The following is a 26,479-nucleotide window of genomic DNA, read 5'->3' as shown; positions in this document are numbered from 1 at the left end:
ATTTGCAAACTATCCTAAAAGTTAGCCTCCTTGCCTTTTCTCGCTATAGTGTTCCAGTCTCACTTGCCTTTTCTCTTAGAGGAAATTGAGACAGATGCCAATAAGGTCTAATAAATATATTTTGAAAACTTGTGAGAAGGAGGGCAAGAATCCTGTTCTGAAGACAGCAAGTCGTCAAGAGATGATTGGCTGGATTTGTTTTGTTTGGCACTGCCCTTAAGTTTTCAAGCTCTGCTCCTTGAGCCTCAGGAACCTGGCATTGAGGAAATATGCAAATGTGATGCAAATATGCCAGTGCATGTGTGCATCATCCAAGCTGTCCAAAAAGCCACAGTGGCCAGGGTAACGGGGGTGGGGTGGGTGGGAGGGGGCTGCAGCCTACACCATGAGAAGGAGGGCAAACAAGTGAACCAGCTAGCTCAGCACCTCCTTCCTTGGTCCTCACTACTGCTACCAAGTGGGTATCTCTGTATTTCCTGCCTGCCTCCACTAAACAACCCTTTAACCTTTGGAATTTATTTCCTGTCCCAGGCAACTCTCTATGCTGTGCAATGTGGTAAGCCAGTGCCAGATTTAGAAGGCATAGAGCCTAGGGCTTGCTGATCAGAAGGTCGGCAGTTCGAATCCCTGTGACAGGGTGAGCTCCCGTTGCTCGGTCCCAGCTCCTCCCCACCTAGCAGTTCGAAAGCACGTCAAAGTGCAAGTAGATAAATAGGTACCGCTCCGGTGGGAAGGTAAACGACGTTTCCGTGTGCTGCTCTGTTTCACCAGAAGTGGCTATGTCATGCTGGCCACATGACCCGGAAGCTGTACGCCGGCTCCCTCGGCCAGTAATGCGAGATGAGCGCCGCAACCCCAGAGTCGGACACGACTGGACCTAATGGTCAGGGGTCCCTTTACCTTTACCTTTAAGGTGAGGGGGCGCAATATTGAGAAGATCCATACTTGAGAAGATCTATTTGGGGGCGCCTTGCACAAGGTGTCATTTTACAAAAAAAATTACCAGATTCCACCCCTGTGATAATGAAATAATAATAGGGGGGAAAACAATAGAAGGCAATTATCAGTTGCTAACAGCACCCATATTAATTGCATTGTCCATGGTCCAGCAGTGGCAGGTGGTCCCCCTTGGAATCAGCCCACAGCTGGACACAGACTGCTGGATGAGATGGGTATTGGTCTGATCAGATGGCATTTCATAGAGCCTTAACAAACCAGCCAGATGGGTGGGGTATAAGAGTTCCAACTAAACCATTAAACAAATTAACTACAATATTTTGAGGCTCACTGGTTGAAGATGAAATGTGGATGTAGAACAGTCCAGTTTTGTAAGTCACTGGCTGCTGGTCACTTGGGATGGTTACTAGAGTTCTGTGTAAATGGGAAGCCCAGAGCACTCTTACAGGAGGGGGGTGGGTGGGGTGGGGGTAACCTGCCCACCTAGCCAAGCGACTCCTCTCTTCAAATGGGACTGAGCACCATCTGCTCTTATTGAAGTAACATTTGACCCTCAGTTCATCTAATCCCCACACAAACAGCGCAGCAGGAGGTAGGTTGATGGGCTCAGGGCAGATCCTCCTTTTGACCAAAGATCACTCTGCATCTTGTTTGGATAAGATAAAAAAGGAGATACCATTTAAGCCAGTGTGCTTTAATCGGAGAAGGTTCGCGTCGCTTCCTTTGCCTCCTTTTTTCCAGCTCCGGATTTTCTCTTACTCATTAAGTAAGACACATGCATTCAGGACAATCTGTAGGAAGAAAGGAGACGTTTTAAACTTTCCACTGAGCGGCTAGGAAGCGGCCTTGACTTTTCCCGGCATCCTACTTTTTTTGTTTATGTGGGGTTTTGCTTGCGCTGAAGGTATTTCGAGAATTCCCTTTCTGTTTGGAGGAGGAAACCTAACCTAAACCAAACAGTCTTGGCCACTAGGTTGTTTCCCAAGGTTCCTAAATTGGGAAAGAGAGAGAGAGAGAGAGACTGACTCTGTAATAAGAAGAGAACCGGCGGGGCGCTGGGGGTGGGGGGAGAAGGACCACCCCTGGATCCAACAGATGACTTTTAAAAGGCCCCGCCTCCAGGCTCTGTTTCGCCTTAAACCTCTGCAAGCGGGATAATTGAAAGGAAGGCGGCAAATTAACTCCTTATACAGTTACTTTGTAGCGGGTAATCCTTGCAGGCTCCTTCCTTCCTTCCTTCCTTCCTTCCTTCCTTCCTAACCCCCCTTGAGTGGCTAGGAGGACTTTAGCCGAGGTAGGGGCAATAAAGTCGAATAAAACTAAAGCAGAGGGAGAGGGAGGGAGTTAGCGGTGCATGAGAGAGCGAGCCAGAGTGAAGCCACTGCCTGGGGCTGCTGCGCTCTCCTTCCCCGGACCTTTCCCCCCCGTTTCTGCGCTGCTCACTTATGGACAATCTGCGCAGGATCCGGCTTCTCCTTTTCCTGGCTTCAGTGCCTTTGTGCGGCGGGCAAGGTAAGCAAATAGCCGCAATGCTGCAAAATGTTTGAATTGCAGGGGGGGGGGGGAGGACGAGGAGGAGAAGACTGGGCTGCCTCCCACCTCACCCACCATTGGATGTGAAAGCCAGGATTTGACCCGGGGCAAAAGAGTCTGCTCTCATGGAAAGTGTGTGTGTTTTGGGGGGTGTCTTCTAATCTTTGAGCCTGGCTGGGGTTAGAGAGGGATAGGTGGGGATTGAAGCCCTCGGACACTGAGTTGGTATGCAGGTTACTAGTTTCTTGCAACTAAACTAAAGCGCCCTGTTTCTGCCCTATTCTGAGTGGAGTTGATTTCGACGGGACTAAATCCTTGGGAGTTATTTTTCCCTGAGGTTATTTTACGATACCCAATACTTGGAAATTTCGGCATTCAGAAGCATTTTCAGGAAAGGAGGAGACAAATTCTTTTCGGAAGCTAGCTCTTGCTCACTTATGTGGTGCCGCTTACTTCCGAGTAAATATGCATATAGATAATCGATAAATCTGTAAGGCGTAACATTATTTATAAACTTAAGAATAAGAGATGCTTTTGCCTTGGCCTTTCTGGTCAAACCATCCATGCTCTGAGTGTGGATGTGAGCAGGGCTTTTTTCCAGCTGGAATTCGCTGGAACTCAGGTGGGCGCCATTGCCATTCTAAGAGAACGAGGGGGGGGGCATTCAGGGTGAGTTCTGGCACCTCTTTTTCTTGAAAAATAGCACTGGATGTGACCCTAGTGTAAACCAGGCATTCCTCATAAACGCCCTGTTAAACAGATGCCCAGTTTTCACCATCAGAGCATGGTGCACATTCAGTGTTATCTGTGTGGTGGGAGGAGGAAGAGTATGGCCCTGTTTCCTTGGGGAAACCTGTGGCCCTCCAGATGCTGTTTTATTTCAGCTCCTGTCACCCCTAGTCATTCTCCCTGCTGGCTGAGGAGAGTTGGATTCCAGCAACATCTGAGGAGCCACAGGTTCTCAATCCCTTCTCAGTCTGATGTGTAAGGGGGGGGGGAAGCATTTTTCTGGAGGAAACTGTGATTTCGTTAAGATTAAAAACACAAGTACAGTAGAATCTCAAGGGGGTTTGCAGCAGGACTCAGGAAAAAAACACCTCCACATGTACATGTGACACATACGTGGCCCAGCACCCAAATTCTTCTGTCTAATGTTTGTGGCTAGAGAATGTCTCCCTATGGCTCTGCATTCCCAGAGCTACGGGCAGGTGGAGCTGTATGCTCCGTCTGACCCGGCTGGGGAGGCAAAGTTCCTCTTCCCTGGTTGATGGTTGGGAACAGGCTGGTCTTCCCTTTGCCAGAATGTTCTTCCTGGGAGGCCTGGGCTGCCAGCCTACCAGGGGCTCTTGAGCCACGTTGGATCATTACAATATTTTAATTTAATGAGATTAAAATGACCCTTTATTAGAACCAACCCCCCCAAACATTCTGGTGTGGGGTGTAAGATTCCAAGTTCACTAGGTTGATTTTCAAGTTAGATGTTGCCATAGTGTCTGCACATAGGAAAGGAAATGTGGTTTGGCCACTTTGGCCAGGCATATCACTGGTGTGCAATCCTCAGTGTAGACCCAAATGCCACCCACCCCTGAGCTAGACTAGGATAATAGAACTGTAGAGTCGGAAGGGACCTTGAGGGTCATCTAGTCCAACCCCATGCACTGCACTGCAGTGTGTAGTATAGTTGGGTATTATGAGTTGGCCTCTTGGAGGTGTACATTCACACTTGAAGCTAACTGGCTGGTATTGGGCAATCAGTCTAACCCACAGAGGTGTTGTGAAGATAACCTAGGAGGGACCCAGGTAAGATTAATGCTACTTACTGTTTATGTTCTTATGCACTTGAAAGGCTCAAATAATTTTCTTTCTCAGTAATCCTTACTCTTGTGAGGTGGGCCAGCGATATTTCCCCCGTATTTCCAGTGCAGTGGTTGAGAGATAGCAAAGTCACCTTGCAAGTTCATGACCGAGATGACATTTCAGCTTAAGACTTTCAGATCTCAGAGCCACATTGCTAACTAATGACTAGATACCTAGCAGTTCGAAAGCAGACCAGCGTGAGTAGAGAAATAAGTAGCGCTGTGGCAGGAAGGTAAATGGCATTTCCATGCGCTCATGTCCCGTTGCACCAGAAGTGGCCACATGACCCGGAAAGCTCTCTACAGACAAATGCCTGCTCCCTCAGCCTGAAAGTGGAGATGAGGGCCACACCCCATATTCAAAGCATTTACAAAGCACCTTTGTTGTATGAGGAATTCCAAAGTTATCATCATCATCTTGTTCTGACAACCCTGGCAGATAGGTTAATAATTCCAACTTTACAAGTGGACCCCTGAGACTGATCATGAGGGCTTCAGTGCTCACTAGGCCTGGCCTCCTGAGTTGACCATGTTTCTTTGAATAAAGAGTTAACTTGTGATTTATTGCCGACCTGTTCCTGACATTCAGCATGGAATAGATGTGTTATGTGCATGCTTGCTCTCTGTTTGGTGCACTCAAGATGGCAGTAGTTGCTTGGGTTGATATACACTGTATTTTGAAGAGCAAGATAGAGGATACATTTGCCGACTTCTTTTAACTATGGATCACTATGACGACTCTCATTTTACATATTCACGAAAAAGAGGATGTGTCCTGGAAAAAGAGGACATATGACAACCCTACTAGGTGCAAGATTGTATCATCCAGTATTGGGGGTCATTGCAACCACAAATTTTATCTGGCTACCCAGGCTGGCTCAAGTATGTGAACCCCGGTAGCATGTCAATGGCCCCCAGTTTGTTTGATATATTTTTATAATATTATATGGGGCTTTGTTGGACATGTATACAGTGGTATCTCGGTTTAAGAACAGTCCGGTTTAAGAACGATTTGGTTTATAAATTCCGGAAATAGTGTCTTTGTTTGAGAACTTTACCTCAGCCTAAGAACGGAATCCGAAAGGTGGAAGGGCACCGGCGGCAGGAGGTCTCATTAGGGAAAGGGCGCCTCGGTTTAAGAACAGTTTCAGTTTAAGAACGGACTTCTGAGAGCCAGTGTGGTGTAGTGGTTAAGAGTGGTGGACTCGTAATCTGGGGAACCGGGTTCGTGTCTCCGCTCCTCCACATGCAGCTGCTGGGTGACCTTGGGCTAGTCACACTTCTCTGAAGTCTCTCAGCCCCACTCACCTCACAGAGTGTTTGTTGTGGGGGAGGAAGGGAAAGGAGAATGTGAGCCGCTTTGAGACTCCTTCCGGTAGTGAAAAGCGGGATATCAAATCCAAACTCTTCTCTTCTTCTTCTTCTTCTTCTGGAATGGATTAAGTTTGTAAACCGAGGTATCACTGTATTCAATAAGGGGCTAATTCTTCTGCAGCATTAGTGTCTGCTTTTTTTCTTAAGGCTAGACTTTTCTCTCAGCCAAGATTGCAAATTCAGGTCATCTGATCAGTTTCAACATTTTACACACGACAAAAACTGTCAAGGGCAGCTTGACATAAGATTTGCAGCAGAATTTTGGAATGGTATAGAAGAAGGAAGACGGCTGTTGTAATGCCTACCGACTGACATCTTGCCTATTGCACATTTTGGAGCTACTTGAAGCTCTAATCCAGGGGTGGCCAACTTCCAAGAGACTGTGATCTACTCACAGAGTTAAAAACTGGCAGTGATCTACCCCCTTTTGTGGGGTTCAGTCAAAGTTGTTGAGCTTTTTTTTTAGGAAGGAAAGCCCTGTTTTGGGGGGTTCACGTAAAAGTTGTTGAGCTTCTTTAGGGAAGAGGAAAGTGATGTTGAGCTTTTTTAAGGGAGGAAAGCCCTGTTTTTGGTGCTTCAGGTCATTTTAGGGGTGCAGGGCAAAGATGTTGACATTTTTTTTAGGGGAGCCAAAGTTTTTTAGCTTCTTTGGGGGGAGCCACTGATCTACTGGTGATCTACCACAGACGTCCAGTGATCTACCGGTAGATCACGATCTACCTGTTGGACATGCCTGCTCTAATCCAATGTCATTGAAATTCTTTCAGCTGGAGTTTTAGCCAGCCTAGACAGTGATTTGTAAGACTGCCATAATTTTTTTAAAAAATAACAATTAGAGCGACTCGTTTATTAGTTCTAATGTTCCTGCTGCGTAGTGAACTTTTGTGCATGAAATATTAAGTATGTCTGTAATCCTGTTGCTCATTAACTGTGTTTATTTTGCTAGACCTGGCCATTGTCCACAAATAATCTGAAGTCCAAATAACTGAGGTTGCAATGTACTCACAGTTAGGCTGCTTAAATACAACAGATTTAAGCAGCTTAACAGTGTTCAGGATTGCAGCCTGTGCAGTTCTTTTTGGTATTCTTTTTCCTTTTGATATATTTGTCAGCTGTATGGTTAATTTCTTTTTCTTTGTAATTTTAAATTCCTTAATTTCCCGTGTGTGTTCTGCCTTTTCACTTCTGCATTTTTCATTTAAAAACAGTTTTTAATTAATCTTGATTTCATAAGATTTTACTGTTGTGTTAGGGTGCCTCTTCCACATCCTTACTCCAACTGGATTATTTCCATCTAAGAGCAGTAACAGCATTTTTATGATTATATCTCAGATATACAGTTGAAAGCAGTTTAAAAGAGGATCACAGAGACATTTTTCTTCATTCATTAGGTCACTCAATAAAGCTGGTTGGCAGTAGGTTCAGGTTTGGCTCCCTGGTATACTCCAGAGTTTAGGGCAAGAGAACAAGCTGGGAGACAACTCAAACACAAGTGGAGGAAGGATCCGGCTGAATGCAGCTGAACACTGGCGAGGGCTCATCATCGAACCTTTGTAGTGTCAGTGAAGGCAGCAAAGGTGGCATACTTTGCTGCCTCCATGGGACCCTCCTTATGTCCTCCGGCAGAGCTTTTCTGGGTTGTATGGGACCTTTTACAGTCTGGCCCCAAAGAACCAATGGTAGCTCGCAAGGCATTTTGAGGATAAAATCGCTTGCACCCACAGAGATCTTGACTCCGCTGTTATAGCAGGTGAATCTCATGGGGTGCCCAGAGCACTCTCTAGTCCTGTTGTGTTGGGTGTTTCAGTCAGTAAGGCTGCAGGATGTGGACCAAGTGCTTGGATCAGTCAGGGACTTGCGCTCTAGGTCCTTGCCCCTCTTGGCTGATAAAAACTAGCATACGTATGTGTTCATAGGAAAATACATTGCTTATGGAGTAAGGCCCTTGATTTGAGCCCACTTAATCAGTTGTATTTTCATGCAACATATTTGTATATTCCACACTATGGCATCCTTTTCTGTTTAGGTTAGAAATTATATATTATACTAGCTGGCCCGGCCACGCATTGCTGTGGTTTTTTCTTTTTCTTTTTCTTTTTCTTTTCTTTTAAAAATTCTCCTGACCCCGAGAGTATTCTGGAAGCTCCTGTTTTCATTCTTTCCTGTCCCTTTAGAGCAGGAGTCAGCAACCTTTTCCAGCCTTCGGCCGGTCCACTGTCCCTCAGACCATTTGGTGGGCCGGACTATATATTTTTTTTGGGGGGGGGGCGAAATGAACTAATTCCTATGCCCCACAAATAACCCAGAGATGCATTTTACATAAAAGAACACATTCTACTCATGTAAAAACACCAGGCATGCGAAGCTGCGGTGGCCATTTTAGGTTAGGGCACTGGCGACCTTAAAGAGCATTCTCCCCCACCCCAGTCCCAAAATTACCCAGTCCCAAAATCACGCACCCCAGCGAAACAATCCCCTCAGAGCTGGTCTTACTCAGTGCGACCTCTCAGGCATGCCTCCTGCTCCATGTTTTTTTTCTTCTCTAAGAGCATGCGAAGCTGCGGCGGCCATTTTAGGTGAGGGCACAGGCATTGTTGCTCTGGCCGGGTCTGATGATGTCGACGGGCCATCCGCCTTTCTATTGGATGCTGTTGGAGTCTTCATTCCTTTTGCTGATGAGATATAATAGGTGCGCCAATTTTTTTTTGCCTTTATTCTATATTTTAGGCATTACAGGTGTGGTTTGTTTTAATTTGTATTACGCCCGATCCTTCCTCGATGGTCATGTTATGCTTTGTACTAATTTGATGCACTTTGGTCCAGCGGTTACGGAGAACATCGGTGTCCGCCACGCACACATTGGGAACATTATACACACACACATACACACACATATATATTTTTGATACAGGTTCCTTGGGAGATGATTATGAGATGGGATAGAAGAAGAGGAAAGAGAATTGTGTTGTAACTGCATTGCAGGGGGGGCACTGGCAGAGGAAGGGGGATGTGCTGGCTGTGGCCCGCTCTGGGTGTCATCGCAGCGCCGTCCCCCTAGACGCTGGCCATGGACAGCACCCCCCCCTGGGCCGTTCGCCCCCCCCGGGTGCCCAGCATGTGCACCGCTCCCAGTGCCAGAGCAGCTAGCTCCGCCTCTGCGGGTGTGTGTGTGTGTGTGTGTGTGTGGACAGATGACCCTCGGGATCCCTTCCAAGCTACAACTCTATGATTCCTCAATGACATTTCCTGAGTGCTTATAAAACACAATTGTTTTTTTCTTTCTGCAGATACTTCAGTGGAGAGCTGCTGCTCACGTGGATATGAATGGGCAAGTCAAAAGAGAGACTGTAGTTCTCTGCCATCGCATCCTGATTCCAAAGAATGCAGGTATTCTTCAAAGCAGCTTGCTTGCTTGTTGTTATTATAGCAAACAGATAGACTACTCCTCTGGGGGAAAGCATTTGCCTTGAAAGCCCCCTGTGCTAAGTTTTCTCTTCACTGCTACTGTAGGGTCCTATTTCAGACACTGACCTGGGACTTCTTCCCATGATAGTAGTCTTTAGTGGAAAAATAGGGGCCTCCCGCCCAGTCCATAAACAGCACTCTGAAAAGAACCTTTTTGGGGAAAATATTTGTTGTCTTGCTTTTCAGATTTGTAATTGTAGATGTCCTGGCTTGATTTCTTTTTAAGAATGGAAAGAATGTGTTTTGCAATCCTGTCTGCTAGTACTTGGTGAATTTTTGCATTTATATTGGCATTGAATTCGGCCTCCCACACAAAGTGGTTGACAGATAAAATTTAACTTGATTTGAAGTTGCTTGAATAATAATTAAAAAACTTGAAAGATGAAACATACACAGGGGTCAGGAAAAGGGGAAATCCTGTTGAGAAATCAAATTGAGAAACGCAGGCAAGCTCCTCTTGGTGTCTCAAGCTCACTCCTCCACTCCACATATGAGATTGCCACCAGCACACCTGGGCCTAGGTTATTACAACTGCTACTCCTTTAATGTCACATAATGGGCATGTTTGCTGCCAGAGCCGTAGCTGGGTGATCTTGCACCCCTAGCATAGTTGTCAACCCTCCTTGCTGCTTCACAATGCTTGAATAATAATAAAATACTTGAATAATAATAAGGCAAATTCCTGCAAAAAAAGGGAAAGGTTGACAGCTATGGCCCCTAGCATAGCCGTCCAGATTGTGCCCCCTAGCTCTTCTTTCCACCTCTCCTCCAACCCCAACCCCCCATTCAATTCACCCTCTATTTAAAAAGAGTTTGGATTTGATACCCCGCTTTATCACTACCCGAAGGAGTCTCAAAGCGGCTAACATTCTCCTTTCCCTTCCTCCCCCACAACAAACACTCTGTGAGGTGAGTGGGGCTGAGAGACTTCAGAGAAGTGTGACTAGCCCATGGTCACCCAGCAGCTGCATGTGGAGGAGCGGAGACGCGAACCCGGTTCACCAGATTACGAGTCTTTATATTTATGGACATATTTTTAAACCGATTTTGCGCCCCCCCCCATTGCTTGCGCCCCTGGTGGGGGCCCACCTCACCACCCCCTACCTATGGCCCTGTTTGTTGCCAAGGTGGTATATTTGTGACTTGGCTGTACCACTTGTACAAATTGAAGCTGAGGTCCGCTAAGAATGAGTGTTCCTCTGTGCAATCCCCCCAAACCCCCCCCATTAAAATCCCTCTGGGGATGAAAAATTGGCATGTCAGAGAGAAACTTGAGCTAGAATAGGTTTACCGCCTTACAGAGAATTTGGCTGATATTGCTTACACGTCCCCTGTAAACACCCCGTTCAAATATATTTCCATAAATGAGTTTGTTGAAAAGAGCAGCAGGTCCCTCCTTTTGTATTTAATGTTGAAATGCTAAATACCAACTTAGCAAGTTCTTTATTTAATCACAATGTTCTCTGGAAAATGATGGAAATGAGATGGATGAGGGACTCCCCTCCCAACCACTTAAAACTAGACTGGTGCTAGAGGAATTCCCCCCCCCCCCCTGAAGTTATAACTTGCACTTTGCATGGTTTTTATGGAAATGAATGAAAGGGAAATAAGAACAGTCCAGATGCAATTAGGAAATTCATGCTGTTTTTAAGCATTCACCCTCTGGGGGGGATAGCAGAAGACATGAAAGAGTTCTGGAGCTTTCTCTGCTAATTGTAAATCTGATGAAGAGGTGAAGTAACAGCCCACAATTCTGTTTGTTTAAAGATCTCTGGGTTGGCTTTATTCATTGGACAGAGACTTGCTTTAAAAACAAAAAAGTATGTTGTTAGTACTGAGAGGATTGGGAAAGAGAGGTATGCCCTGTCCAAGAATTGTACCCAACTAAGCTATACTCTGAGTAGACCAGTGCCATTGCTTTCAGTAGGTCTGCTCTACATGTGACTTAGCTGAATATAATACATAACATTTAACTACAGATTATGTTATCTAAACCAGGAAGAGCCAATGTGAAGTTCTTCAGGTGTTGTTGGACTACAGTTCCCATCATCCATAGCCAGCATACGCAATGATCATGGATGATGGAAGTTGTAGTCCAAGAACATTTGGAGGGTGTCACACCAGCTAACCTTAATTAAACTAAAACCAAACTTTATCGACAGACCAGGTTGTGTAGCTGGCTTGGTGCCGATGTATGGCTTCCTGACCTCTTAACCAAGATTAAGAAATCAGGAACACGACTCAGGCTCATGTAACTTCTGTCCTGCTCTCTTATGAACCCCTGCTCCCTGTTTCTCTTGCCCACGCTAAGCTGCCCTGAGTGGAATACTAACCATACTTGGCTGAAAGCAGATGTCAAATTCTAATTTAGAACTATGTTTTTTTTCTAACTCGGGGCAGGTGTGACACTAATCATCATCACCATCAGGGCAGTTTCCCTACAGCTCTATACTTTGTTTTTAAACTCTCAGTAAAGCCTAACTAAATATAGATTTCACTGGCCCAGTTTGCATGTAACACTAAGCCAAACCACAATTTAGCGACCTCTTCAAGTGGAAATCATTACCACTTTGTTCTTCCTCCGGTCTTGCTATTGTTGTGCTGCTGCAAGCTAAACTATTGTTTGGGCTTAGTGTGTTGTCTGAACTTGGACTCATGGTTTGTCTCCTCCAGACAAACCACAATAAGCCATTAGAAAGAGGCCTTGGCTACAGCTTGTGGACTGTCTGAAGATGCTGAGATTTTGGCTTGAGGCAAATATTACCATATAAGCCTTTATGTGGTTGGCCTAAGTCACACCCACTGGGGGTGCTCCAGAGACCCAACGGTCTCAGCGGATCCAGCCAAGAGGGAGCAACGACAGTTCTGTCGCCCCAATTACGCAGGGGTGTGAAATGTAAGGAGGGAAGGAGGAGACTAGGGGTGCCCAAGTTCTAATGTTGGGGGTGCTCCCGAAAAGCGCCACTTCTGGGATCTGAAAGTGACTAAGCTGGTCATGGACTTTTGAGCTCTGCACTGTACATATATCTGCACAATAAAACCTGTAAATATACGGGACCTGAGTCGAGCCTCTTTACTCGCGAGGAACCGCAGCAGAACCCTTACAGCCACCCTCTGCTCCCATTCTTTTTACTTATTCGTAGCATAGCTCAGGAACAATGCTGCCTCAATCAACTGGAGGAGCTGCATTGCACAGCAGGAATAGCGATCGCCAGCAAGCATGAAGACTGTGATTCCGATGAAGGCAATACTACCTGTGAAGACAAAGTCATTAAGGTGAGATTTCAGAGTTGCCATTATTTGATAACAACCATTTGCCTTGAATTAACCTCTTAGGCACAGCATTGTATTCAAACTTCCTGGAGTCTAGCTTTCTACAGTGTTTCTGGAACTTGGCATTCTGGGAATCATATCAGCTCCTCAGTAAGAAGACTGATAGGAGGAGGCAGCTTGCCCTTTATTATATTATATTTAATATATTTATATTTATTCCCCTACAGTGTGTAGCATCTAGGTTGGGTGTGCCCTAAGGCACCTGGCCAGTACCCCACATTAAATGAATGGTGTGTTCTAAAACATTCTAAAACATCGTAATTCTTAAGTTTTCCTATATACTTCCGCCTACAACATTGTTTAAGTCAACAAGCAAGAGCCCTCTTGTGGCAACTACTTAATGTACCATTGGCACAATGTTTGCGTCTCGATGCTGCTGGTGTTTGCTAATTGGCAATATCACCCGTTGTTGAGATTACAAAGCTTTATGCTGCTCGCTCTTATACTGGAACTACCTGTAAGTGTTATGGCTGATGTGTGGCTGCTACCCTGTGTCTCCTCTGTCCCAGAATTGATTCTAGGATGTGAAATAGATTAATGCACCAACCTGGGTGAAACTAAGCAGGTCTGAATCTGGTCAGGAGCCAGATGGGAGACTACTTTGGTGTCCATCACAAAGCAAAGGCAAGATTTAAATGTAATAAACAAAAATAATTGGGATCCTCAGCACATTGAGAGTTTCCCCTGTAGTGGAACGCACCAGCCGGTGGTGAAGGTGGGGAAAATCTCGTTGCATCATGAGTTGAGTATCCATGGAAGTTGAGGAGGTTAGAGCTGCTGTTATTTCAGTGCTTCATCCAAGCCTAACTTACAACTTGTCCACCAGCCACAGCCATCTTTGGGGGGGTGGGGATAGCATAGCTGGATACAGCCCACAGGCGTACTAGTCATTTATATTATTTATCTCTACTGTCCATCAAAATGGGATTTGCCATTTCTCTCCTATTGTGTTTATATGAACATTATTTATTTTTTTAAAGTTATAGTTAAGATCTGTTCTTGTATATGTATTAAGTGGGCATCAAAGAAGCAAAAATAATGTATGAGGTGGGGGAGCAAAAATATTTTGGAGGGAACCACTGGACTGAGAGCAACATATAGGCCTTTGGTAATATATGAAATATACCACAGGTTGAATTTTAGTTGTTTGTGAAATATATGTTGGGAAATGTAATACAAATTATTGTTATTATATTACATTACATCATAGCTCCTTTCAATTTCCCCAGAGACACCCCCCACAAAATACATTATGAGAACTTATATCCGTATAGAAATATTTTTTAAATAAATACATGATGTGATGAACACCAGGGGGGGGGGGAGGATTGAGGGAAAGAGGAGAGGACATGGTTTAGAGGGGCCACTGTGCTGCAAAAAGAAACCTGAATGTGGCTGCTAATACAGTACTGTAAAGCTCATTGATAATGTCTTGTTGCGTTTTGGCAGAAATGTTGTTATTGCTGCTTTATGGGGAAGGTGGCCCGAAAGCAAGGGAACAGCTGTGAGCAGAGCCTCCTGATGGGATACCAGTGTGGTTTGGTCTTCCGAGCTTGTTGTGTTGAGGGGCAAGAAAACTCTGACACATTAACTGTTGATGATCCTAACAAAGAACTGGGTAAGTTACACACACACACACACACACACACCAGCACAACTTTATTTTTGAAATACGGAGAGGGGAATTGTTTCAGATTTAGTTCAGTTCAGAACTAATGAGATTTTGCTAGGAATTCACGATGTGCAGAAATGGTTGATGTCTCAGAGCAGGGGTTTTGAAATTGTCTACCTTCAGGGAACACCTTCCAAATCAGCTTGTCTTGCTTGGGCATTTCCACATATCCTCTGTACATTGCAAGGGCTTTAGGGGCAGATCCTGGCCTAGTTTACACACCTGAGTACATACTTAGCTCACCTGAGGGAGCGGCCAGTTGTGAGGCTTCATCATTGCCTCACTTTCTGCTGACGCACACACCAAAGAGAAAACGGTGTTGGGGGCTCCAGCATCACCCCAGAACAGTGCATTGAAAGCAACTGCCCTAGATTAGCCATTTTTGTAAAACTCAGTGCAATGCGCAGTGGACCTTGTGAGGGAGGTATGTATCCATAGCTGCCCAATGACACTGTGGATGGGTATATACCAAGACCGCAGCCACCACTTCCTTCTTCATTCACTCAGGGCATGTGCAGAGAGGAAAAGACATGAATAACCTCACCAAGGGAAGGGCTTTCAGGTGCATGCCAAGTAAGCACATCACCCTTGTGAACACACCTAGAATCAATTAGCTTGAAAGCAGCATTTTGAAAATGAGCACGAATGATTCTGGGTTAAGAAAAAATATATTTTCTGCAAACAGGTTCATGTGGACACAGCCTTAGTGGGCAGCAAATTGCCACTTCTGTGGTTGCTCTATGAAATACTGTATTTTTCGCTCCATAAGACGCACTTTTTCCTCCTAAAAAGTAAGGGGGAATGTCTGTGCGTCTTATGGAGCGAATGGTGGTCCCTGGAGCTGAATTGCCCAGGGGCCAAAAGAGGATCATGCTTTTTATTTTACAAAGAGAAAAGGGGGTGTTGAAAGGACCCCGCTCAGCAGCTGATCAGCAAGAGATCGGGAGAGAGATAAGAGTCCCCGGCTCCCTTTCAGCCCCGCCCTCCTTTGTTGAATGTGCTGCAGAGGGAGGTTGTTTGTTTCTCCAGCGACATGGGACTGGCTGATTAGATTATCTGTCTGGAAACTGTAGAAAAGGCTCCCTTTCCTTTAGCAGCTGCAGAAATGTGAGTTGGACCCCATAAAAACGGGGCTTTTCCTCTTTGCTTTTCCCCCTTTGCAAAAGGAGCTTTGCTTTTCCCCCTTTGCAAAAAAAGCTGCAAAACCTTTAGCTGATCCTCAAAAAAACAGGGCTTTTAGAGGAGGAAAACCAGAAAAAATATATATTTTTCTTGTTTCCTCCTCTAAAAATGAGGTGCGTCCTATGGTCCGGTGTGCCCTATGGAGCGAAAAGTGCGGTATCTGCTCAGAGGGTTCAGGTGGCCTTTGTGTTCCTAAACAACACCTTCAAAAGTTGCTTGATCAGGTTGCTGCTGTTGGTGTGGTTCACAAATGCACAAGCCATCGGCCAGTGTTTTGTTTCACTCTGCCAATAGCTGGAGTTTCAATGTGCCAGAGCAATGCTGAAAGAAGTAAAAAAAGCTCCCCTTTTATCTAAATCTTTAACAACTCCATATTTGAGGTAATCCTTAACCATTATGAGGCTTGCATTGCCATGTGGCGTCCCAGTCTCCTGCCCTTAAATCTCATGGAATGCCAGAGAAACAAAAAGAACATGAAGTGCTAGTGGTCAAAGTGACCATAAAACGTTGTTTTTGTTACTATTTTGTTACTCTCCTTGCCTAGCCGACAGACACTTAATTCAGACCCGTTCTGTCCATTTGTGAGAAAGGAGCATACAGATGGGGGGGGATCTATTTTTAAACAGACAAATTACTAGCTCTCCTTAATAGTGTAACAACTGGTTTTAAGGGTCAGTATTGTCCCACAAACCTGCTTTTAAAAAAAGACATTTTCAAATTCAAATCTTCCCTGTAACCCAGCAAAACTGTTTTATCATTATAACTCAAATAACTCTGTTACCAAATAACTGTTCATGTTCAACAATACTTACTGAGTCTGCTTTTGGAGTCATTTTAACTTCAGTTGCATCTGCAAATATTTAGAAGCAACCTGTGTGGCTGAGGTTCAGTCAAGGAGCTGTTAGATGACCCCTTGTCCTTGTTTAATTCTCAGTCAAAAGACCTTTAGACAACGCCTTTCCTGAGACAGCGTGTAATGAGTTAGCCTCAGCAACTCAAAATCTAGGCCAGACAGCAGTTGAGGAACTAACAACCACATTTACAAAACTCTGGATGGAATAGGACTACAGATAACATTCTCACTCTGAGGCAGATTTGGCCTAAATCCAACTATCTTGGGAGGTACCCTTAAAAAAAAAAAGCATCTCTACAAGAAAATGTCTGGCAGAAGTCACTGTGTGGTAATTGACCTGTTAGACATGGTCATATAAACCTCAGATTTAAAACAGATTCATAAAGAAGACTTCATACCCATTCTAAATAACAGGACAAAGGGCCATTTTATTCTAGCAGGCTTGACCTTTCTCTCTCACTCTCCTAATGTTTGGCTTTTTTTCTCCCTCAAGATGCAGTAGGCCTATCACCAGTGGAAGTTGATAATGAGGATCTTTACCTTAATGACCGCTGCAGAGGTAATTTACTAATTTGCGGGGCAGGGCTGAGAGAGACCAGCTTGTGAGTTTGTGACTGAATCTGTTCAGGGGCCTCCCAGCTCACTGAGAAACCACTACAATCTTAGAATCGTGGAGCTGAAGGGACCACAAGGGTCATCTAGTCTAACCCCCTGCAATGCAGAAATCTTTTGCCCAACATGGGGCCCGAACCCATGACCCTGAGATTAGGAGTGTCATGCTTTATTGACTGAGCCATCCCAGCTCTACTGGATTTGTCCATACTGCATAGTTTGCTCCTAATACTAGTGTCACTCTTAAGCCTTTAGTCAGGCACCCTGTAAAATTAATATTGTCTACCATTTTTTGGTTGGGTGTGCTGTGTAGAAGGCACATTACAAGTCCTCCACAGCAGCTTAGCTCTGTTTTGTTGGCAATGCATGCAGACTGCTAGGTATAGTCAGCATTGCCATTTCATGTGCACTGCATTGCAGGGGGTTGGACTAGATGACCCTTGGTGTCCCTTCCAACTCTACAGTTCCATGATTTCATGAATGATGGCAACCATCCCATTCATCTCTTTCCGTTTTGGGCTTACCTTGAGTGAACAATGCAAATTTAGGATACACATAATGTGGAAATACAGAGTATTCTGTTCTGGTTTTGAACCACTAATTTTTAGTTAATTGTTTGTTTTCTCTTAAGGAAGATACAATACTGTTAAAGGGCAAATGGTTGATGCTGGTCTTTGGGTTTCTTAATGACAAACTTTAAAAGAACTAGCTATCTTCTGCTGTTGTCCTTCGCAGGAGGAGGCCCTTGCACCCAGCAATGTAGGGACTCCGGCTCCAGTGTTCTCTGCTCTTGCTTTATGGGCTACCAGCTTCAGCCTGATGGCTTCACTTGTGAAGGTAAAGAAAGGTTGCCATTTGCTTTGCTTTTATAGTTTTGTCATTTGTTTAGAGAAATAACTCTGGCTATGTGTGTCCTGCTGTTCAAGTACTCAAAGTAAGGTTGCAGAGTAAATCAAGAAAGGAACAGAACGTAAGAGTGAGTATGTACACACTATGTACACACATTGTATCGCTGTGTTTAGGGCAGCACTAAAGCCTTGTTCTTGGTGAAGCAGAAAGCCTGTATAACTCAGCGATACCACTTCAGTATGCAGGTGTGAACTTGCTCCGCTGAGTGCTCCTTCATAAAAGAGCAATCTCACACACTCCTGCACATAGAAAACTCACTGGGAAAGTGATGCTGCAACGCTTCTTGCTGCCATTTAGTTTTCCATATGCAGTGTGTGTGTGTGTGTGTGTGTAAGAGAGAGAGAGAGAGAGAGAGAGAGAGAGAGAAATACTCTCCTACTGCCTGAGGTAGTTCATCCCAGCTACAGGTTATTAGTTCAGTAAGAGTGCGGCCCACGAGGGGCTTCAGATGTTGCAGGGAAGAATAATAGAATCCTAGAGTTGGAAGAGACCACAAGGGCCATCCAGTCCAACCCCCTGCCAAGCAGGAAACACCATCCAAGCATTCCTGACAGATGGCTGTCAAGCCTCCGCTTAAAGACCTCCAAAGAAGGAGACTCCACCACACTCCTTGGCGGCAAATTCCACTGTCCAACAGCTCTTACTGTCAGGAAGTTCTTCCTAATGTTTAGGTGGAATCTTCTTTCTTGTAGTTTGAATCCATTGCCCCGTGTCCGCTTCTCTGGAGCAGCAGAAAACAACCTTTCTCCCTCCTCTAGATGACATGCTTTGATATATTTGAACATGGCTATCATATCCCCCCTTCACCTTCTCTTCTCCAGGCTAAACATACCCAGCTCCCTAAGAACAGACAGTGCAGGTACCTTATGCTTCCTTTCTCTAAAGCCATTAGGTTTGAAGTCATGGCTTTAGAGAGATAGTTTGGAGGTGCACAGGGACATCCTATTACTTCAAGGAGGGTTCTTTCCATACTGAATTTCTTGTAGCCCACCTTCCTCCAAGGAACTTGAGGTTTTTTTTTAAATAGGGAACCGGTGACTGGTCCAAGGTGGCCCAGTAATAGTCGTAGCTGAGTAAGGATTTGAACCCAAATTTCTCCTAAATTTCCACCTATTACACTAAGAAGTGGAGAATACTGCCGAGGATAGAAATGACGTGGACACACACAACACATACAGTGAAGAATCAGCTACTGGCCACTTTTCTTCATCCCTTATTTGTCTCTCCTTATATCTCTGTGTAGAAGCTAATTTCCACTCCTCCTTTCGGTGTCCTGTAGCTTTCTCTGGCTGCTGGTGCAGAAGCTTTCAGAATTTCTCATGGCTTGCCTGCTCTCACATGGCAAATATAACACGTAACCAAGATAGGGAGACCCAAATCCCTGAAAGCTAACTTGGCATAGGATTAGGCTGAATAGGAGGCTAATATATGCATTGGGGGTGCAGGGCGCCAGGACTGCAGCAAACATGAGTTGAAATGGATCAGAAAAATCTTTGGCACTAGGGACAGAAATAATATTACATCATCATCGTCATCACCACCCACCTTTCCCCTGGGAGTCAAGGAAACTTACAAAAACTAAATCAACATGGATAAAACACCGAAAGCCAAAAACATATATAAGATAATTGTTTAAAAGCTAATTAAACTATAATTACATACTGGGTGTAACTGAGTTCCATTATATACACTGGGTATTTTGCAGTTGACTAATGAGATGCAGATTTTTCAACTGAATAGGAGGAAATAGGCAAGAGAGAGAGAGAGAGTTTGGACTTGATATACCACATTTCACTCCCCTTAAGGAGTCTCCAAGCGGCTCGCATTCTCCTTTCCCTTCCTCTCCCACAACAAACACTCTGTGAGGTGAGTGGGGCTGAGAGACTTCAGAGAAGTGTGACTAGCCCAAGGTCACCCAGCAGCTACATGTGGAGGAGCGGGGAATCGAACCCGGTTCACCAGATTACGAGTCCACCGCTCTTAACCACTACACCACGCTGGCAACTTGCACATTTATGAAAGGATAAGAGGGATAAAAGAATAATCTTTTACTTAAGATTGAGTTCAGACAAACTGTGGCTCAGTTATTTGTTGGTTAGCTTTCTTAGCTTTGGGAAAGCAGAAATCATTCTGTTGTGCATTTTCTTGCTCCGACCGCCGCCACCAGCAGCAGCAGCAGCCAGGGCTGTGCAGCACATGCAGCCAGTAGGGAATCCACAGGATGAGATGCTGTGGCATGAGGTGTATTTTGCTGAGGATTAGTAGCAGTGTGTAGAATTTGATTCTTTTCCTCTGAAGAAACTGCCATGAGATTGGCAGGAGGTCAGCAGAGCTGTGGAAACTGGGGGGACATAAAGTGAATCTAACCAAAAAGGAGAAGAATGACTCTCTTCGCCAAGTTTAGTTTTGCTTTCCTCTCCTCTTTCTCTTATGAATATTACATCAGAAATAAGTTTTTGTTAATTTGAGAGTCTAAGCATACACACTGCTTACTTCCTGAACACCAGCGAGCATGCTGTGACTTTGACTTCTTCCTGATGGTCGTATGGTATGGCAAAGTTGCAGTTTCACATATTTCCCCCTTGATTCTTTCCAGATATGAATGAATGCCTCACCAACCCTTGCGCCATTGGACAAATTTGTATCAATACAGCAGGATCTTTCCGCTGTCAGCGGGAGACCAGCTGTGGGACTGGTTATGAACTGACGGAGAACAACCTTTGCAAAGGTATGTTTCAGACTTCTCACAAGAAAGATAGGTGGTTGCTGTAGTTCTTATGTATACTAATGTACCCTGTTCTCGTGAAATTTGCTGTGTTAGGCCCAGTTCACACATAATGCAGGAAGCTTGCTTGTTTGCTGTAGTTTATGCTACAAAGTGGGACACCTTTTCTCATGCTGGGCTCTGAAATTAGAAGCCCACCCAGCTATGGTGAAAATGAATTTGGGGAGCATTTTCAGAGTAGCATAGGCAGAATAAGCCCTCCCACTGTGTAGCCCCTTGCCAGCTTGATTCCTGTTATAGTGACTAATGTGGCTTTGGCAATACTTGTTTGCTGCTATAACATCTAGTTCTACCTCAATCCTGCAGTGTAGTTATACCTTTAGAATGATAATTTTAAAAAAACAAACCCACATTTGGTCTGATTTGCTTAAATGTTGCTTGTGTCTGAAGCATGACAAGATGGCTCTGCAAGACCTTACGCTAACAAATTCTTTCTTTTGTGATGTACCAGATATTGACGAGTGTGAGACTGATACTCATAACTGCCTCCCCGATTTTATCTGTCAGAATACTCCAGGATCCTTCCGTTGCCGACCCAAGCAACAGTGCAGGAGTGGCTTTATACAAGATGCACTGGGCAACTGTATTGGTAAGGCATGTTGCACCTGAAAGCCCGTACCATTGAATTGGATGTCATTCCTGAGAGGCTAGCCCTTTACCGCTGCCCCACTATTGCCACAGGGAAATTTCCTCCGTTTATGCTGTTTCTGCCTATGCTTTGTCTTTTCAAGGGAGCATGCTCAGTTAAGATTTTAAGGTTGGTGTCTCTGCTCTTAAAAGTTTCCCTTTTAATTTAATGTTTGTACTGTTGTAGATATCAATGAATGCTTGAGTGCGAACGCACCTTGTCCCGCTGGACAGACTTGCATCAACACGGATGGGTCTTACGCTTGCCAGAGGAATGTGCCAAACTGTGGGCGAGGCTACCACCTAAACGAAGAAGGCACAAGATGTGTAGGTTGGTACAAAGGGTCCGTTTTAATCCTTCCCCCTGGAGAGGCCAGCCATGGTGACAGCCACCCTGCCGTTGGTGCTCTGTGGTATACTGCCTCTGGACATAGAAGCTCAGTTCCGCTGTCAATGGACCTGCTCACAAACAGCCAGAAGCTACTACTGCAACCTGTGGGAGTCCATATGGATGGGTGTTGCATGAAAAAGTACTTAAATGCCCATTACATGAAGAAGTGATGCTCACACCCTCCCAGTTTTGTTTCCTTTTAAAAATTGCCTTATTTTAGAATAGAGCTGAGCAACAACAGTCTTTTTAATGTCATTTTCACTTCTGCTATTTTCCAAGATATTTTTTTGCTAAAAAATCTTGAGTGCTCTATAACATTCCTAAATAAATGTTTAGGACCCCAAAGGCTGGTTTTTTTTAGAACTCCTAAGGAGCTGTGTAATACGTACCCGAGTGATTGCCCCACAGGGCAGAGCTCAAAGGAGCTTCGGAACCATGGGAGCAAAAGTGCTGTGAAATACAGGGCCATCGAAACGGAGCAGGGGTCCCATGGTATGTGCTGTCTCTCTCAGCCCAAGTGTTAAGTGGCCGTGCCCCTGTCCTCAGCCCTGCCTACAATTATTAGGCTGGAAGCTCTGCCTAAGCTTTGGTTCTGTTTTCTTGGAGAGTTTCCAGCCCAAGGATTGCATAGTCCCCCTTGATCCTCAGGTTTCTCTGAGCAGTACTCGGTGGACCCATGGATCAGGTATTAGACAGATCTTTGGAGTCTTGAAAACCTGGAATCTTAACAATAAGCGTTTGCATTGCAATTTGCATGGCCTCGTCTTCCTGTAGTGCCCAGGACTTCGACAAAATGCAGAGAAAGGCTTTGATTTTTCTTACAGGTTTGCTTGACTGTTCAACGAAAGCTTCTTGAGTGTGCTCACTTCAACACAAATGGAAATTTTGCTGGAGTCTGCTGCATTATAGAATGTTCCCTTGGGTGTGTGCATAACAATAAAATCAACATTAATATTTGCAAAGGAATCAACACAGTAAAGCAACAAAATGCCAAGTTACAATAGCTCACAACAGGTCAAGAACAGTCCCAAAATCTAAAAGTTATTTCTAGCAGCCACTTAATATTACAAAGACCAAAAGACCTCCAAGTGTTTTTGCGGAACACTTTAGAAAGGGATGCGGGTGGCGCTGAGGGTTAAACCACTGAGCCTAGGGCTTGCTTATCAGAAGGTTGGCGGTTCGAATCCCCGCGATGGGGTGAGCTCCTGTTGCTCGCTCCCTGCTCCTGCCCACCTAGCAGTTCGAAAGCACGTCAAAAATGCAAGTAGATAAATAGGTAGCGCTCTGGCGGGAAGGTAAACGGCATTTCCGTGCGCTGCCCTGGTTCGTCAGAAGCGGCTTAGTCATCTCGCATTACTGGCCACATGATCCGGAAGCTGTAATGCGAGATGAGCGCCGCAACCCCAGAGTCGGACATGACTGGACCTAATGGTCAGGGGTCCCTTTACCTTTTTACTTTAGAAAGGATTTAGAACAACTGTGTACCAGCCACGCCAAGAGTGCCCTTGGAGCACAGTGGGCGTTTAGGGGGTCTAGGGCATTCTTGATGCTGCCATGCCACCTAGGGAAATCTTTGCTGACAAACGCTGCCTTGGCCAGTTCTAAATCCTTTCTAAAGTAAAAAGGTAAAGGGACCCCTGACCATGGGTACAGTTGTGAGGTGAGTTGGGAAACCCAGGCACTCCATGTGCAAACCAGTGTGTAGGTTCTCTGAACCAGAGACCTTTTGTTTTTTCTTACTTTGTCATGTTATGCTTTCACCTCAAATTGTTTTTCTAACCCTTCTGTATTACAAGATGTGGACGAGTGTTTGCCACCGAATCAGCCTTGCGGAGAGGGACACATTTGTGCCAATTCCCCTGGAAGCTACCGCTGTGAATGCCGAGCAGGCTACTATTTTGAGGCAATCAGTAGAACCTGCGCTGGTAAGTGACATGACATGCATTGGCTTCCTTTAGTTCAGCCATCTAACCCTTAAAAAAATAGCATTTTGCTTTATTTGGGTATTCCTATGCCACAAAGTCACAGGAAGGCATACACCACATTAAAACACACCACTACGTTTCTAAAAACAGTTGAAATAGCATTACAAAGTAAGCAACAGCATAAACAAAAATAACAGAAATAACATAGCAATGGAGACAACACCATCACCATCAACAACAACAATACATTGTATTATTTAAAATAATTTTATTATTTATACCCCACCCATCTGGCTGGGTTTCCTCAGCCACTCTGGGCAGCTTACAGCACATATAAAACGAGGTAAAACATCAAACATTAAAAACTTCCTGATGCAGGGCTACCTTCAGTTGTCTTCTTACAGTTGTGTAGCTCTCTGTGTCCTTGACATCTGATGGGAGGGCTTTCCACAGGGAGGACGGCACACTGCCAAGAAGGCCCTCTGCCTGGTTCCTTGTAACTTTGCTTCTCGCAGTGAGGGAACCAGCAGAAGACCCTTGGAGCTAGATCTCTGTGTTCAATGGGGGTGGAGATGCTCCTTCAGGTATTCTGGGCCGAGGCCATTTAGGGCTTTAAAGGTCAGCACCAACACTTTGAATTGTGCTCGGAAACATACTGGGAGCCAGTGAAGATCCTGGCTCTGATATTAAGACTACAACTTTCCAGCAGCTACCACACTGACTTGCTACAATATGAATTGGGTCTAAGATAGAATAATGTGATCAAGCCAAAGTTATAGTGAAGTGTGAATTGTTCAGAAATTGACTAAAATGTTTTTGTGAACTCTCTGATTTATATGCATTTCTTGAAAACTTCAGAATGACGTGTTTATTTCTGTAGATATTAATGAATGCCGACGATACCCCGGTCACCTATGTGCTCACAAATGTGAAAACACGGCTGGCTCTTATTACTGCAGCTGTACAATGGGCTTCAAACTTTCAACGGATGGGAGGTCATGTGAAGGTTAGCTGCTCCACATCACATCTACCTGTGTGGTAACATTTACAGCGCAATCATATCCTTGCCTACCCCAAAGTACATTCCATTGGGTTCAGTAGAGCTTACTCCCAAATGTCTGAGTTTATTGGTCTCTTCATGAGGTTATCAGTGTCCCCAATCCAAATTCTTAGAAATGTTAATAAAGTTAAGTCAAGAAATATCAATATATATGGTAAACAACATTTATTATTAATCAGTCACCATTACTAGGAATCATAAAATACAAAATGTAAGGAATATTGTTGGATTGTGGAATAACCTTATTAAATACAGAAGTTCCTCACTGTTAAAGGATGCGCACTCTGTACATGCCCATGCCCTTTATTTCTGAGGCTCATAGTTTCTAATTAATTTTATCACACTGTATCTTGTAAGCTACTTTTCCCACCCTTTCCCCCCTTTTGACCCCTAACTCTTTATTTACCCCCCTGCGCAGGCTCATTGACCTCAGGGGATTAATATTGACCACCTTGGGAAAATGGTGTGGTGTATAGAATTGCAGCTCTATAGTGTGAGTGTGAAGGCATGAAAACAAAATAAAAAATAAAAAAAATTCCTTCCAATAGCACCTTAGAGACCAACTAAGTTTGTTCTTGGTATGAGTTTTTGTGTGCATGCACACTTCTTCAGGTTAGACTACCAGGCCAGGACTGCAGAGATCTAGAGTCAAGCAATGAATCTCGCTTAGCCATGGAGCTCACTGGATGACCTTAGGCCAATCACTAGGTCTCAGACTAACCCACCTCCCAGGTTTGTTGTGAGGATAAAAATGGGTGAGCCATTTTGTGGTGTCTTGAACTCCTTGGATGAAAGCCAGGATATGAAAGGAATGAAATTAAATTAATTCAGCCGCTCAACAATTCATATGGTCGCTGACAAATAAGGTAAAAAATACTGCTTTGCATTAATGCATTTTTGTTGGTTTCAGACTTGAATGAATGTGAAAGTAATCCCTGTAGCCAGGAGTGTGCTAATGTATATGGCTCTTATCAGTGCTACTGTCGTCGGGGCTACCAGCTGAGTGACATAGATGGCATCACCTGTGAAGGTGGGTAGCAGTCATTATGCACATGGCTCATATTAACATATGGAAGCTGCACTGTTCTAATGAAGACCATTGGTCCATCTAACCCAGTGTGACTGGCACCAGCTCCCCGAGGGTTCAGGCAGGGGAGTCTTCTGTGGAGGCCTCACTCCCTCACGTTAGTGCTTGAAGGATACTGACAAGCTGGAACGTGTCCAGAAGAGGGCAACCAAAATAGTCAAAGGCCTGGAAACGATGCCTTATGAGGAACGGCTTAGGGAGCTGGGTATGTTTAGCCTGGAGAAGAGAAGGTTAAGGGGTGATATGATAGCCATGTTCAAATATATCAAAGGATGTCATATAGAGGAGGGAGAAAGGTTGTTTTATGCTGCTCCAGAGAAGCGGACATAGAGCAATGGATTCAAACTACAAGAAAGAAGATTCCACCTAAACATTAGGAAGAACTTCCTGACAGTGAGAGCTGTTCAGCAGTGGAATTTGCTACCAAGGAGTGTGGTGGAGTCTCCTTCTTTGGAGGTCTTTAAGCAGAGGCTTGACAGCCACCTGTCAGGAATGCGTTGATGGTGTTTCCTGCTTGGCAGGGGGTTGGACTGGATGGCCCTTGTGGTCTCTTCCAACTCTATGATTCTATGATTCTAAGGTTTTTAAGAACATAAGAAGAGTCATGCTGGATCAGGCCAAAGGCCCATCTAGTCCAACATCCTGCTGTCATAGTGACCAGCCAGATGCCATGGGAAGCCTGCAAGCAGGACTACGAGACTAGAACGCCCCTCTCCCGAATTTGGGGTACTCCGTAGCTGGTATTGAGAGGCATACTGCCTCTGACACGGGAGAGAGAACCTATCTGCCATGGCATGGATTTGTCTGATTCTCTTGTAAAGCCAACCAGTATTGGGAGTGAATTCCAGTTTTTGCTAT

The 26,479-nt window shown here is 44.8% G+C and overlaps 1 protein-coding gene across 3 annotated transcripts in view; it reads left to right on the top strand.

Annotated features, from left to right (window-relative positions):
* Positions 1 to 2,245: 2,245 nt before the first annotated feature.
* Positions 2,246 to 26,479, top strand: part of FBLN1 (fibulin 1) — a 64,171-nt gene continuing 39,937 nt past the window's right edge. The window contains exons 1-12 of one of the 3 annotated variants that reach the window (XM_033148265.1): positions 2,246 to 2,469; positions 9,008 to 9,107; positions 12,329 to 12,461; positions 13,968 to 14,136; positions 16,719 to 16,784; positions 17,573 to 17,674; positions 20,343 to 20,474; positions 20,983 to 21,120; positions 21,346 to 21,489; positions 23,346 to 23,474; positions 24,355 to 24,480; positions 25,445 to 25,564. In XM_033148265.1, coding sequence (XP_033004156.1) covers positions 2,403 to 2,469; positions 9,008 to 9,107; positions 12,329 to 12,461; positions 13,968 to 14,136; positions 16,719 to 16,784; positions 17,573 to 17,674; positions 20,343 to 20,474; positions 20,983 to 21,120; positions 21,346 to 21,489; positions 23,346 to 23,474; positions 24,355 to 24,480; positions 25,445 to 25,564 — 1,426 coding nt within the window. In that variant the 5' untranslated portion in view covers positions 2,246 to 2,402. The remainder of the gene's footprint in view (positions 2,470 to 9,007; positions 9,108 to 12,328; positions 12,462 to 13,967; positions 14,137 to 16,718; positions 16,785 to 17,572; positions 17,675 to 20,342; positions 20,475 to 20,982; positions 21,121 to 21,345; positions 21,490 to 23,345; positions 23,475 to 24,354; positions 24,481 to 25,444; positions 25,565 to 26,479) is intronic. The other 2 variants (XM_033148264.1, XM_033148263.1) reach the window with 2 other exon arrangements.

The sequence above is a fragment of the Lacerta agilis genome, chromosome 5 (assembly GCF_009819535.1).
Source record: "Lacerta agilis isolate rLacAgi1 chromosome 5, rLacAgi1.pri, whole genome shotgun sequence".
Taxonomy (NCBI): Eukaryota; Metazoa; Chordata; class Lepidosauria; order Squamata; family Lacertidae; genus Lacerta; species Lacerta agilis.
The sequence above is the reverse complement of the archived record's forward strand: the minus strand, read 5'-3'. Positions and strand labels throughout refer to the sequence as shown.